Source organism: Emys orbicularis, chromosome 3 (genome assembly GCF_028017835.1).
Source record: "Emys orbicularis isolate rEmyOrb1 chromosome 3, rEmyOrb1.hap1, whole genome shotgun sequence".
In the NCBI taxonomy this organism is placed as follows: domain Eukaryota; kingdom Metazoa; phylum Chordata; order Testudines; family Emydidae; genus Emys; species Emys orbicularis.
Window position 1 is genome coordinate 107,160,375 of NC_088685.1, and position 13,867 is coordinate 107,174,241.

At 38.8% G+C, this 13,867-nt stretch overlaps 1 protein-coding gene across 1 annotated transcript in view; it reads left to right on the forward strand.

The window, feature by feature from the left end:
* The window catches only part of PEX7 (peroxisomal biogenesis factor 7), a 90,716-nt gene that overhangs the window by 36,121 nt on the left and 40,728 nt on the right, over positions 1 to 13,867 (forward strand). The window contains exons 6-8 of the mRNA XM_065401142.1: positions 4,128 to 4,234; positions 4,630 to 4,743; positions 7,590 to 7,645. Of these exons, the coding sequence (XP_065257214.1) occupies positions 4,128 to 4,234; positions 4,630 to 4,743; positions 7,590 to 7,645 (277 nt within the window). The remainder of the gene's footprint in view (positions 1 to 4,127; positions 4,235 to 4,629; positions 4,744 to 7,589; positions 7,646 to 13,867) is intronic.

The following is a 13,867-nucleotide window of genomic DNA, read 5'->3' on the forward strand; positions in this document are numbered from 1 at the left end:
TTTCAGATACAAGAGTGGTACATTTATACAAATAGGATGATCACACTCAGTAGATTATAAGCTTTGTAATGATACCTTACAAGAGACCTTTTGCATGAAGCATATTCCAGTTACATTATATTCACTCATTAGCATATTTTTATAAAACCATATAGACTGCAACATCACAAGTAGAATACATAGACAAGTCTGTGTTCAGTAACCACCCAACAGACCAGCAAAAATCTGTTGCCTAATAGCGGTGACTTGTTACTAAAAGTAGAATGAATGAATGAATGAATAAATAAATAAATAAATAAATGCATTTTTATTGGAAACTTTTGAGAATCTTTGTGTTTGCTTAATATCGGAATGATAATAAGCGATGACCCTTAATGAATACAATTGTACTTGGTATGCTTCAAACAGTCTTTAACCTTGTTCTGTCCTGTCCCGTTCTGTTCTGTCCTGTCCATCTTACAAATGTTTATCAGCCCAAGGTTTGTGTTTTATTTGTGAGTCCTTCTACCTGCAACTGAGCTGGGGAAATGGGGAGCCAGTTTTGGCTTTAGTGTTGACTCTTCCATTGGGCAAAGGGCTCAGTAGTAAGGTCGCTTTATAATGTACGGTATTATTTTTCCTCTCTGAAGTAGTGCCATGCATTGATAATACTGTTTCTGGCAGGCACCAAATCTGTGTATGCTGCGCTGTGTTACCTCCGGATTACTAGGTCAAAAATAATGGCTATTTCATATGGTCAGGTATAATTTATTTTACCACTAGGGAGATTGCTTGTATTCTGCTGAAATTATTGTTGGCTCAATGGGCTAGTTTTCCAAATATCTTTGGCCCTCAAAATGCTTCTTTGATTAACTGTAAAGGTAATGGACCAAACTATACATGTATTTGTGTATTGATTCTCTTACAAAAATGTAAAGTGTCTTGTCAAGTAGTGTGGGTTGCAAAATGTAGGCTACCTCTTAAAATCTGTATTATCTGATGGAAAACATCTTTCAAAGATAAAATAGCTTTCTCTCTCTCTCTCTCTCTCTCTCTCTCTCTCTCTCTCTCTCTTTTTTTTTTTAAAAGGCCCATTACGCTGCTGTACAGCCAAAATGCTTCTGAAATAAATGTAGTCAAACTTTACTAATTCTGGGTCACTGAGACCGAAAATGATGCTTAAAATTGTTGATTGGCTCTAATTTTCAAGATATGCTATTGGGTCAGTACATACGACCCTTGACTTGGGAATGGCGGAGGATAAGTGAGTTATAAAGAGAAGGGATCTCAATTTAAACTAGAAATGACTAAAATACATCTTTGACTGGATCTATGAATAAATCTATGACTGGGTTTGGACAGTACTTGCTTTTTAGGCAAAACAATGAATGATGCAATCTGAAGCTGGTATTGCGTCATACATGATATGAATTGCATCATGTTATTCCTAGAAGTCATGGATGATGCAATCATAACGAAGCTTACATCACTCTGCTGAACAAATTGCCCTATATCAGCTCTAGAAATCATACAGTGTCGTGCTCTCTTATTTGTCAGTGTTTGATTTTGCAAAGGGACACATTTCTGTTTAGCCAAAGTGAGCAGAGATGCCTCGTACTTGTGTGAACAGTGCAGATAACTTCTGCTATGTTTGTGGTGAAGTGACTTTTGCATCACAAAAGCACAGTATAACCACTATGGTTAAGAAAGCCTATCACCTTTATTTTGGCTGCAAAATTGGAGATCAGGACAAGAGGTGGGCCCCACACATATGCTGCAACACTTGTGCAACAAATCTTCGCCAGTGGTTGAACAGGAAAAGGAAATCTATGCCTTTTGCAGTGCCAGTGATTTGGAGAGAGCCAACAGATCAAACCAGCAATTGTTACTTCTGCATGGTGCCTCCAGTTGGGAAAGGTGTGTCAAAGAAGAAAAAGTGGACTGTGCATTATCCAAACATTCCATCAGCTATACGCCCAGTACCCCACGGAGAAGGACTGCCGGTTCCTGATGCACCAGAATCATTCTCACTTGAGTCAGACGAGGAAGAGGATGAAACTTCTGGTCCTGAACCATCAATGTCACAGGACCCACATTTTCTCCCATCCTCCTCCTCTGAACCACACCTCATAACACAAGGTGAACTGAATGACCTTGTCAGGGATTTGGAACTACCCAAGAGTAAGGCAGAGCTGTTGGGCTCCAGACTACAGCAGTGGAATCTCCTGGCAGGTGATGTTAGGGTTTCCATGTTCCGTGACTGTCAAAAGGATCTTGTCCCATTCTTCTTCATGGAAGGTGATCTTGTAGCCTGCAACAACATCGATGGTGTGATGGCAGCCCTCAACAGCGTTCACGATCCAGATGAGTGGAGACTGTTCATTGATTCATCGAAGACGAGTCTTAAAGCTGTTTTACAGCATAATGGCAATGTTTTGCCATCAATTCCAGTTGGTCATGCAGTCCATATGAAGGAAACCTATGACAACATGAAACAACTTTTGAGGTGCATAAACTATGACCAACATCAGTGGCAGCTTTGTGGCGATTTGAAGGTTGTTGCTCTCTTGCTTGGTCTGCAGACTGGATACACAAAGTACTGCTGTTTTCTCTGCGAATGGGATAGTCGTGCAAGAGATTCCCACTACATCAAGAAAGATTGGCCACTCCGACAGTCATTGGAGCCTGGGAGGAAAAGTGTTCAGCATCCACCACTTGTTGAATCAAGGAAGATTTTGTTACCACCCTTACACATCAAGCTGGGTCTGATGAAGAACTTTGTCAAGGCCATTGACAAAACACAAGCAGCTTTCAAGTACCTCCGTGGAAAATTTCCAAGGTTAAGTGAAGCTAAGATAAAGGAAGGTGTCTTTGTTGGTCCTCAGATTCGTGAACTTCTTCGAGATGATGCATTTGACGATGCACTGCGTGGCAAGGAAAAGACGGCATGGAAAGCCTTCCAGTTAGTGGCAATAAATTTTCTCGGAAACAACAAGGCAGACAACTACAGGTTGTTGGTGGAAAACCTCCTCAAGGCATACAAAAGCCTTGGTTGCAACATGTCACTAAAGATACATTTTTTGCACTCTCATCTAGATTTTTTTCCACCGAACTGCGGAGCAGTGAGCGACGAGCACTGCGAGCGATTTCACCATTACATTGCAACAATGGAGTAACGCTATCAGGGCAAATGGAGCCCATCAATGCTTGCAGACTATTGCTGGACAGTGACAAGAGATGTTCCATTTAATGAATACAAGAGACAAGCCAAGAAGCGCCGAGTAGACACTGAATAAGGACTAAACTATGTACATAATAGTTTTTTGCCTTTTGTTTCATAATAAATTTTATTTATATAACCCTTTTGCTGATTTTTAAAGTGTTACATAAACAGGACAGGTGAAATATTATCATGTAAAGCAACCATAAACACATGAAAAGACCTAGGTTTACAATTTATGATTAAAACTCTACTATCTACACAATATACATAGACATAAAATGTAAAAACTTAAATATCTTAGAAACAGTAGCCAATCAGTTGTTTTAATTGTCATATTTGAATTCGGCACATCAAAATACATAATAAATAGCACATTTTATCTCTGAAGCAGACGACTTCTCAAAAATTGTAGACCAGTGTTATTATATCACTGAGAAATCTAAAACCCAAAATGAAATGTGTCCCACTACAGCAAGTAAAATTAGTAGGGCAGGAGCTATTTGATCACATAATCTTCAGTGAATCCTGCCTTATGTAGTGAGAACCCTGTGTGTCACGTGTTCTCTGTAGACATACTCTTAAGCCCTTTTGAAAATTTTACCCCATATCCTTGTTACAAAACCTACTCAAATTGAGAAAGTAACAGAGGGTGCTAGTGATAAAACAAAGCTAGGTGTTAGGTTTGATTATCTTGTTAATTAAATGATAAAACCCTAATCATTTCCTGTGTGTCTCTCAATGAATCTTGTGTATAATTAGTCATTCTTGTTTGGACTGTAAGTGATTCATGCCAGGACCTATGTTTTGTAGAAGGCCGAGCAAATTATTGTCACTTCAAATCGACCAGTACAAAAAGTATTTCAGAGTTATAATGGGAAAACTCCCTGCAATTACCCTTGGCTCACCAATGATTCCTTTGTTTCAGGTGATCAGACTTTAAGAATTTGGGATGTGAAGACGCCAGGAGTCAAAGTAGTGATTCCAGGCCACCAGGCTGAGATCTTGAGCTGTGACTGGTGCAAATATGACGAGGTATAATGTGTTGTGCCAAACTACAGTCAACATCCCTAAATGAACCACTTTTCTTAAAGAGTAAAGGTCTTTTACTGCCACATCAATGTCTCTTCAGCTCTATTGATGTGCGAGTAACAATCATGTCTAGTGGCTGATTAGATTATTTTCAGTCACTAACATCCCAGAAGAGTCATTCCCAGGGATAAATGGCATAGGTAGGACTCAATCTTTGGTTACACTGTTAGACAAACACTTGCATAGTTTACAAAATTGTTTCTTGTGTGTAAACATATTTGTAACTTACATTTCCATTTTCTTTTTAGACCTCATAGGCTGTATTTTAATCACTGCAGTTTAATAGTCATCCTGTTCTAATGTGTCTGCATGTGTGTTTGTTTTGTTTTAATAATCAGAATTTGCTAGTAACTGGCGCAGTTGACTGTAGTTTGAAAGGTTGGGATTTGAGGAATGTCCGGCAGCCAGTATTCAACCTTGTTGGCCATACCTATGCTGTAAGGAGAGTAAAAGTAAGTTTAGTTCTTTGACTTACCCTGTCAATGGACTCCAATTTCTATTAAAGTGTCAGTGATGCAAACAGTATATATGTAACTAAGAACTAGAAATAAAGAAGCAAGTAAGCAGGTACCCAAGATTTTTGCTTGTTTAATAGTTCACAGACTAGTTATTCTCAGAGTCCTTCCTAATGGGCCACACATAACAACATTTTGACATTCAAAATAAGTTTTTGGGGTGCTGTGAGAGAGAGTGGCTTCAAGGGATGATCTTTTCATTGTAAAGGGCTCCACAGAATGAAAAACGTAAAGAAAGCCTGGTCAACTTAAATTCTTCATGTAGTTTCAGCTGAAACTACTATACTCCCTCATTCCTTTCTTAAATTGTGTTGTTTTATGCTTCTTTCCACTCTAGAGATAGCAGCATTTGTGTAGAATAAGGCTTAGACCTTGCTGAGTGTGCATTTGTGTGTGTATAGAAGGGCTTGAGGAGCCTTAGGGGTGAAAAGTATCAGAGGGGTAGCCGTGTTAGTCTGGATCTGTAAAAAGCAACAGAGAGTCCTGTGGCACCTTTAAGATTAACAGAAGTATTGGAGCATAAGCTTTCGTGAGTGAATACCCACTTTGCATGTGTCTGACGAAGTGGGTATTCACTCACAAAAGCTTATGCTCCAATACTTCTGTTAGTCTTAAAGGTGCCACAGGACTCTCTGTTGCTTTTTAGGGGTGAAAGGCACTAATAAGGAGCAACAAAGCCACCACAAAATTAAGCTTGCAAATGAGTTTCCATTATAAGCCCAGTTTTTCCTCCCTTTCTTGCCATTGGCCTCAAAATTGGTGGGTTAGTACTGTAGCAGAGGTAGAACCTTCCCCTATCTCCCAGTTTGAAGTGAATTAGCTCTGAACTGTGGCACCCTAAAAGTAGAGGGGTTCAGAATTTTCAAGTTTATTTTCCTTCCCACTTTGTGGCTGGAAAAAACTACCCAAGCTTACTAGACTCTCCTAGTTGATATCTAGTGCACAGCTCTCAAGATTTTTGACAGGTTCTTATGATATTAAATAGTAATAGCACTATGGCTCATCAGCTCTGATGAGTTATTCTTGATGAATCAAGAGCTCCATGGAACATATGTGAGATCATGGGGACAATGAGCCCCCTCTTTTGTTGCCTTCAAGTCTCCTGCTCTTACTGTTCATGCTCCTGAGGCCCATGGGAAAGGAGCTTTCCTGCAGACTATAGGAAATTTGGGGGGGGGGGAATGGAGTGACGCAGGTGTCCTTGCCTTTTCTGTGACCCGACTGAGGTCTACAAGAGGGGAGACTCCCCAATGAGCCATAAGAGTTTGTTGACCCACCTCACAGATCGTAGGAGGTTCATTGGGAGCCACCTCTAGGTCTCCGTGAACTTCAGTACGTGTTTGTCTTTGATGAGCCCTGTTTGGGCTTGTCAGGAGGCGGGCTAGCTTATTTTGTCTTGTAGGAATTGGGGTTTGCATTGTCCCTCTTTCCCTCCCCCTGATTTGATTCTTAAGTCTCACAGTGGAGGAGATGGCGGGGGGAGGGAAGAAGCTCATGGGGAGGGAGTCTTCATTAGCTGGACACCCCTCTCTGGGGCTGCAGTACAGCAGAAAGCAAAGAGAGACCATCCTCTTTGCTGACCTTAAGCCTCCTGCCAGCTGCACATTCCAGCCCTTCTTGTGGATGGTAAGAGGAGAGCTCAAGTCCTGTGGACATGAGGAGGTTGATGTGGAGTCCCACCCCCATTCACCTCCTAGCCACTGCAGGAAGGGAGCCATGAGCTTGGATTCCCTCTCTAGGTTTTCCTTTGAGAATCAAGGGAGATCTGCTGCATCAGGATTACCCCTCCATGGTGGATGAGAAGGAAATGTGGTTAGCAGATCAAGGGAATGCTTTTGTCTCCTCTTCCAACACCATGACTACACCTCCACTCATTTTCCTCTCCTCCATCCCCACACCCCTCAATATACACCTGCAGGAGCAGGTCTCCTCTTTGGCAGATCTTGGGACCATTTAGAAAAGGAAATTCCACACATACAAATCTTTAAAGGTAAAGTAAATTACCAGGCACGTCAGTGATTAGTATGTGTACTACCTTTCAGGGATTTGAGATTTTTGTTAGAAACCTAGGAAATTCCCTGTTAAGATGCCAGAGCTGAGATGGGCAGTTTTTATCCTGTTTCTCTTCCCTCTTTGTTACAATTTTTTGGACGTACTCATCTCCACAGTCCATGGCAGAATTTAATCTATAATATGCCCTGGATTGTGGGGAAATGTATTAGGCTATTTTGTGTAATTGCCAGTTTTCAAACTTCACTCCAATCTTCTTAATTAATAAAGGAATTTCAGGACAAAGTATGGCTGTGGTGCCAGCGAAATCTATCTTGAATGTCTTCTGAAGTGTGATACAAATTTGGGTATGTCTTGCTGTAACTGAGCTGGAAAAACCAAAATGGTCACACAGCTTTATGGAAACATTCTTTATAGCCCGAGAGAGCATTCAAAGTGTCAGCCCAAAGTAAAGTTTAATAGCCTGCTATATGACTATCTCAAAGGAAATACCTAATGGAAACCCTGTCAGGTCCTTAATTTATAGTAGTGCAGCTGGCAACCACTACAATGAAATGGATTCCTACCAGTATAGTGTAGCTGATTACATATTGTTTAAAGCATAATTGCTAAAGCTCAGTGGTTAAAGTAAGCAGCCTGTTTTGTTACAGGGTGTTGTGGTATTTTCCTAAGCAGTCTTAATGAAGATAACTTAATTATTATTTATTTCTGGAAAGTTGATAAATATGTACCTAAGGTTTTTGTGTTAAGTACTTTTTCTTTCTTTCTTGCAGTTTTCACCATTTCATGCAACTTTATTGGCCTCCTGCTCCTATGATTTTACTGTGAGGTACAGTGTCCTTTATTACATGCGAGTAGGAAGAGAATCTGTTTTTGATTGTGTCTCATATATAAGAGATGGGGTATGTTTGTTATGCCAGTAGAAAAATGTTCTAAACTGGGCACACTTAAGTGTTTGCTGTCAGGATTATTATTCATGCTTTCCATTTTCATGAGTTGGCTACAAATGCATGGATTCTTCTCTATTTAAAGGTTATCTCAGTGGCCCTTTATGAATTATATCTGCCCTAACAGATGCTGCTTGTGAACATTTTCCTACCATTATACTGAACAGGATTTTGTCCAGTTGTGATGTGGTTTTTTTTATTAAGAAGGTAGCAGCAACTGCTTCATTGAATATATTTGGGTAACTTATCTTATCTTTTTGTGACTTATTTATATTTAAACCTGTTGTGAAGGAAAACTCCACCTCCTTTTTTTTGAGAAAGCTCAGTCTTGCACGCTCTTTTTCAGTACATGGCTGAAGAACTTTGATACATCACAGGACTTTCATGATATTTTTAGGTTTAAACCTATTGAATTGTACAGTACAGTAGAACTTCAGTAACAATAACTTGGCTACATCAATAAAACTGATGGTGCTAGTAAGGCTTTTATAAGAGCACTGTAGAGAGGTGTCCTATTATTAAGACATCACTCTCTACAAGCTATATTTATTTATGATCCTATACTATGAAGTACCCCACTAAATACTTACATTTACCACTCAAGGGTGTGTTTTGAGGTGTAATTAATTTTTATGCTGTAAAGCGGATTGAAGATGTTATGTTTAATTACTAGGGCTAAACTTCTTCCCCTCCTCCTTCACCCCACCCCCCAAGTGATGTGGTAGAAAACTCTTCTAATTTTCCAAATTCCAAATTTTCCAAAATCATTCAAAATTTAAGTGATGCTTTAATTTAGATTGCCGGCTCTTTGGGTTATCTATTTTCATTATAGTCTAGCACGAGGGCTCCCAGTTACTGATAGGAGACCTCCGAAAAATAACCCCAATACAAATAATAAAAAACTATATGTTCTATACATCCTGATGTTGTTTTTCTAAATAATAGCATTAGCCATAGTCAGCTCACTCCACTCGACTCCATTCTTAGCTATAATGGTATTGATGCAGCATTGAGACACAATATTGTGAAAAGTTGCATCATGAGGCTGCAGTGTTCCAGGTACCATGAAAATCCAGTATATATTGAAACAACTTTACGGCAAGACCATTCTGCTGTACTGGAAATGCTGCAGTTTCATGTAGAGTTCTTATATTTTTAATACTGTTTAGGTCTTTAAGCTATTACCTTATTTCTTCATAATATTTTTATTAAACATATGTGGTTTGTGAAATCAAAATATGTAATCATTTACCAACTCATTCTGTCAGGACAGAAGAAGTTAAGGAGGATGGGAGCAGGGAGGAAAATATATACAGTCCAGAATAGCAGGGCAGTGTAATACAGTAAGCCTCTTAGCTGTTGTATACACCTCTATCAGAATAGTCACAAGGTAGGGAGAGGAGAGAGAAGAGAGAATAAAGAAAAGTGTAGGGTGAAGTCATCTTAAAATACTCAAAATAAAAACCAACATCACTTAATATATAGATACATTTAATCATCCCTCACAGAAGAAGAGAAAACCAAGATTCAGTACAGGAAGAGTGGGATATATGAGCTTGAAAAAGAAACAGACTTGAAGATATGATGCCAAATTGGATGAAAACTCCATGCTTTGACCTAGAAAACTAATAAGCAGTTTTATGAGTTAAGTTCTTTTTAACTAGGTTAACAGCAGGCTTCACTGGAGAGAACAGGCTTTCAGACCAAACTAATAACACTTCTACTTGTCTGGCAAGCATTTCTGAAACAGAAGGAGAAAAGACTGAGGTACAGAGTTCTTTTACCTCTTAGGTGGCTGGTTTGAATCCAGATCATGTTGACATTCATGAAAGGTATTTACTGTCTGGTGGCTGAAGCAATTGACAGTCTCTATCCAGTTCTTAATAGACAGGTGCTCATTGGAACTAACTGGCTTGCTTGTTGGAAATATCAGCAGAAGGGAAAGGTGGTCCCTTAAAAAGTTGCGAGATACTAGCAGTTAGTGTAAGGAAGCTTAAACCTCTGGTGCCAGTACTGTATCTGTTCTCTGGTTAGGATTCCACACGCTTATATTGTCAATAAGAAATTTTTCACCAATTCCAAATTTCATTTTGAGCAAAAAACTTCACTATCACAATGGCGGAGTAAAAGAGTTTCTGTGAACTGGTATGGAAAATCATTTCCACATTTTACTTTATGTATGAAAATGGTCATCTAAAAGCTTCAGTGTTTTATTCTGTATTTGTTTTGAACTAACAGCTATCTAAATGCACCTGGGACAGGAGGCTGAAAATTTGATAAACCTTAAAATTATGTACTAATTGGGGAGGGGAGAATTCTTCTAACTAGACTCTAGCACTCACAGTAGCAAATGCTATAATTTTGAAATAAAAAAAATCTAAAAATGTGTTTACCTTAAGGAGACCAATTTAGACTGAACTTACTTATATGATCAAAAAGTAATGTAACTATAGACATCAAAACCACAACATTGTTCAGAAACATTGTGTAGTTGCAAAACTCTGATATATTGGTTCACATTGAAAAGAACCATTGTTACAAAGAACAGTAAGAAATACAGTGTAGCCAAGCATACAGACCTTTTGTTAAGGAGGTTCTAGTTGTCTCCATAGTTAAAGTTGAAATGAGTTTTGTACTTAAATCAGGGGTTTGACTTCTTTCTTACATAAGAAAAATACAGTACATCCTTTCCAAAATTACAGCATTTACTCTGAGTATAGAATTAGAATTAGGTGAAGTTTGTTTTGGTGAATGGCTAATTCACCAAAATATGTAGTTTTGGTTGACCAATTTGCAGAACAGTTTTGACAGAACTGAAAAATTGAAATGTTTTGGTAATGTCAATATGAAATGGTTGGTTTTAACATTACTGAAACACTTCAGTGTTTTAGGGTGAGGTCACAAAATGGGAGGAGCGGGAGGTGGTGGTGCTTTCCTTATCACTTCTAGCCCAATTATTAGGGCACTCTTTGCTACATAGGTATCCTGTGTTTATTGCTCCCCTATGCCTGATGTGGAGAAAGGATTTGAACTTGGGGTCTACCCACGTTGCAGGAATGTGCCCTAACCACTAAGCTATGGATTAGTCTGGGGAAGTCTGGAAAGTCATTCACACTCTTTCCTTGGCCCAATGACTATCCATTGTCATTACGAATTACTATGGATAGTCTTTGGCCCAGAGAAAGAGAGTGAAAATGATTCTCTGGACTGGTGTTTAGGGCAATCATGTAGGATGTGGGAGACCCAAATCGGAGTCCCTGCTTCAATGACTATAAAAAGCAGAACAGTTTCAACTGGAGAGAGTGAGAGAGAGACTTGCCCTAGAATATCACATAGCCCAATGCAAGCTCCTGCAATGTGGGAGACAAGTTCAAATCCCTTCTCCATGTTGGGCAGAGGGAAGAATTGAACCTGTGTCTCCCACATCCCAGGTAAGAATCCTAACCACCGGGTTAAAACTTATAAGATGGGGAGTGGCGGCACCACCACCTTCTCCTCTAGGAATTTTATGAATCTAGTCCTCCTTTGCTTTTGTTTAAATACCCAGGTGCAAAAAGTAGAGTAAAACGAATCATTTCATTTGACCTGATTTGCAGTGCTTTCCAATTTGTTCATTTTTCTGAGAAATTTGAAAAAAAAATCATTTTTGGTTTGCCCCAAACAAAAATTTTTCAATTTTTTTGTAATTGCCAGCAAATCGAAAACCCCATTGCTTGTCCAGTTCAATATAGAATAAACTTTGAGACATTACAAGTAAATCTGATTGAGTTAAGACCATTTTAAAATTAAGAAATCCAGCACCCTATGACCTCTTTTGCCTCTAAATGATTTTTAAGAAAATCTTGTAGACTCCCGCATCTTCCCATTTAGCTAAAATCACAAATCTTATGAAGAGGTTATGGTTGAAGAAATTATTTTTAGGATTAATGGTAACTTTTTCATGTTACCCTCATAATTCAGCTTCTGTTGATGAAGAAACTGTTCTCTTCGAGAATTACATGAATTACCCTCTTTCAAAAAGTCTGCTATAGCCTATTGCTCTAGATGGGACTGAGGCCATGGGCTTCCTTTAGCAATATTGGCCATTGCCTCTATTCACCTGCTTCTCCCAGTGCGCTCTGGGCCTCCTGACAGCACAGAGGGCTATCATTTTCCCTCAGGGCATCTGGCTGCACTCTCATTGGGAACTGATAGGAGGCAGTGGTCATGATGAAAGAGGGCATCTTAACTGTGAGGACAGCCTGTGGCCTCAGGTCTGTTGAGAACAATGGGAGATGGTGGCCCTTGTCAAAGGGAATTGTTCTTTGAGGTTTTTTTGAAGGAAAAGATTTTATGCACTGGCCTCTGCTGACAGATAAATCGTCAGTTACAAAAAATAACAACCAAAAATGGAAATTAAACCTAAATATTTATTTAAAATAAAACCCAAGAGCTTCTCAATGGGGAGGGAGGGAGAAATGGGATGTACATTCCTTAGCATTTCTGTGGCATGTAAAGCAATTGGAAACACAGCTTCCATGTCTTATGTTCTGGCTGCCCTCCACTATTTCATTGGTGGCATAAAATAGTCAAAGTATACTTGTGAAGCTGTTCCTAAAAATTAAAATAAATGATTATTGCCAATGCCACATATTTAAATCATTAGAAATATCACCTGATAACAATCCCTTTTTTGTTTAGTGTTTATGTATGACATTTTTAATTAAAAGAAGGAAATTCCAAGACAAAACATTTGAGAGCGTACATATCAGGAATTTAGAATATTACAGGAATATTATAATTATCCCCAAAGTAAGCATTACAAACCAGGAAATTCAGAATGAAGGTTAATCTTGAGAAGTCTAACACATTAAGATATGAAAATACACTTGTAGGGTACCCAAACCACTTTGACTTACCCTGTAGTGACACCATGAGGGGGCAAAAGGTGTCTTAAAAATCAGTTTAATCTGATTTGATGTAATCAAAACTTTGAGGGAATGTATTGATTTAGTCAAAATCTTCACAGGAAATTATCAAAATGTTTTGTTTGGATAAGATCAAAGTGTTTCCTTTTGACGTTATCATTTTGACTATATTGTATTTCAAACACTTTGACGTTTATATTATATAATAGTCTAAATGAGATATTTTGATACGATTGAAACAAATTATGTTCAGAATATTTCCTTTGGTGGAAAAATTCTGAGACTAAATTTTCATCATAATTCAGGACATAACCAAATTTTAAAAACATAGAATTTCCAAAGGGACAGAATTCTGTCTTTTGACCAGCATTAATAATTAAGGGTGAAATATTACCAATGTTTTGGTTTTACATATGTGAATTTTATTGTTTACATGATTGCAGTTTAGAGATTATACTTGATGCCTGAATTAACTGTTGTAGCTTCTAAAGACTCAACTTTACCTAACTAATTTTATTTTTTATCTCTGCAACGGCGTGGGACCCACCTCTCACGACCGCCCCTTCTGGTTGGGTGTGTCTGCGATCTTTAAATAGTCCTGGCCCTGGTATCGGGCTGTATCCCACAGGGCTTCCTCCCTGTAGGCAATGGTTCCACCTAGGGCCATCCTTAGGATTTATGGGGCCCTAGGCAGTATTATTAAACTGGTGCCCCTCTGCCCAATGGCAGCCTGGACTCGCATGTGTATTTTAGATAAGGGTGGTCTTCTGAAGGATTTATTTAAAAACTATATGTCTGAAGATCCAAGCATTTAAGGCTAAAGATGACTACTCAGATTGTGCATCTAAAAATCTGTGCAAGGATTTTTTAGAGATGTGATTTTTATAATCTTCAGCAACACACTAATGAAATATTTTAAAGCAAATTTTAAACTAAGGTCCTGTAGACTAATATGGAGGTCATCTAATCCAACCCCCTTCTCCAAGCAGGACCAACCCCAACTAAATCATCCCAGCCAAGGCTTTGTCAAGCTGGACCTTGAAAACCTCTAAGGATGGAGATTCCACCACCTCACTAGGTAACCCATTCCAGTGCTTCACCATCCTCCTAGTGAAATAATTTTTCCTAATACCCAACCTAGTCCCCCACACACTTAAATTTGAGACCATTGCTCCTTGTTCTGTCATCTGCCACCAC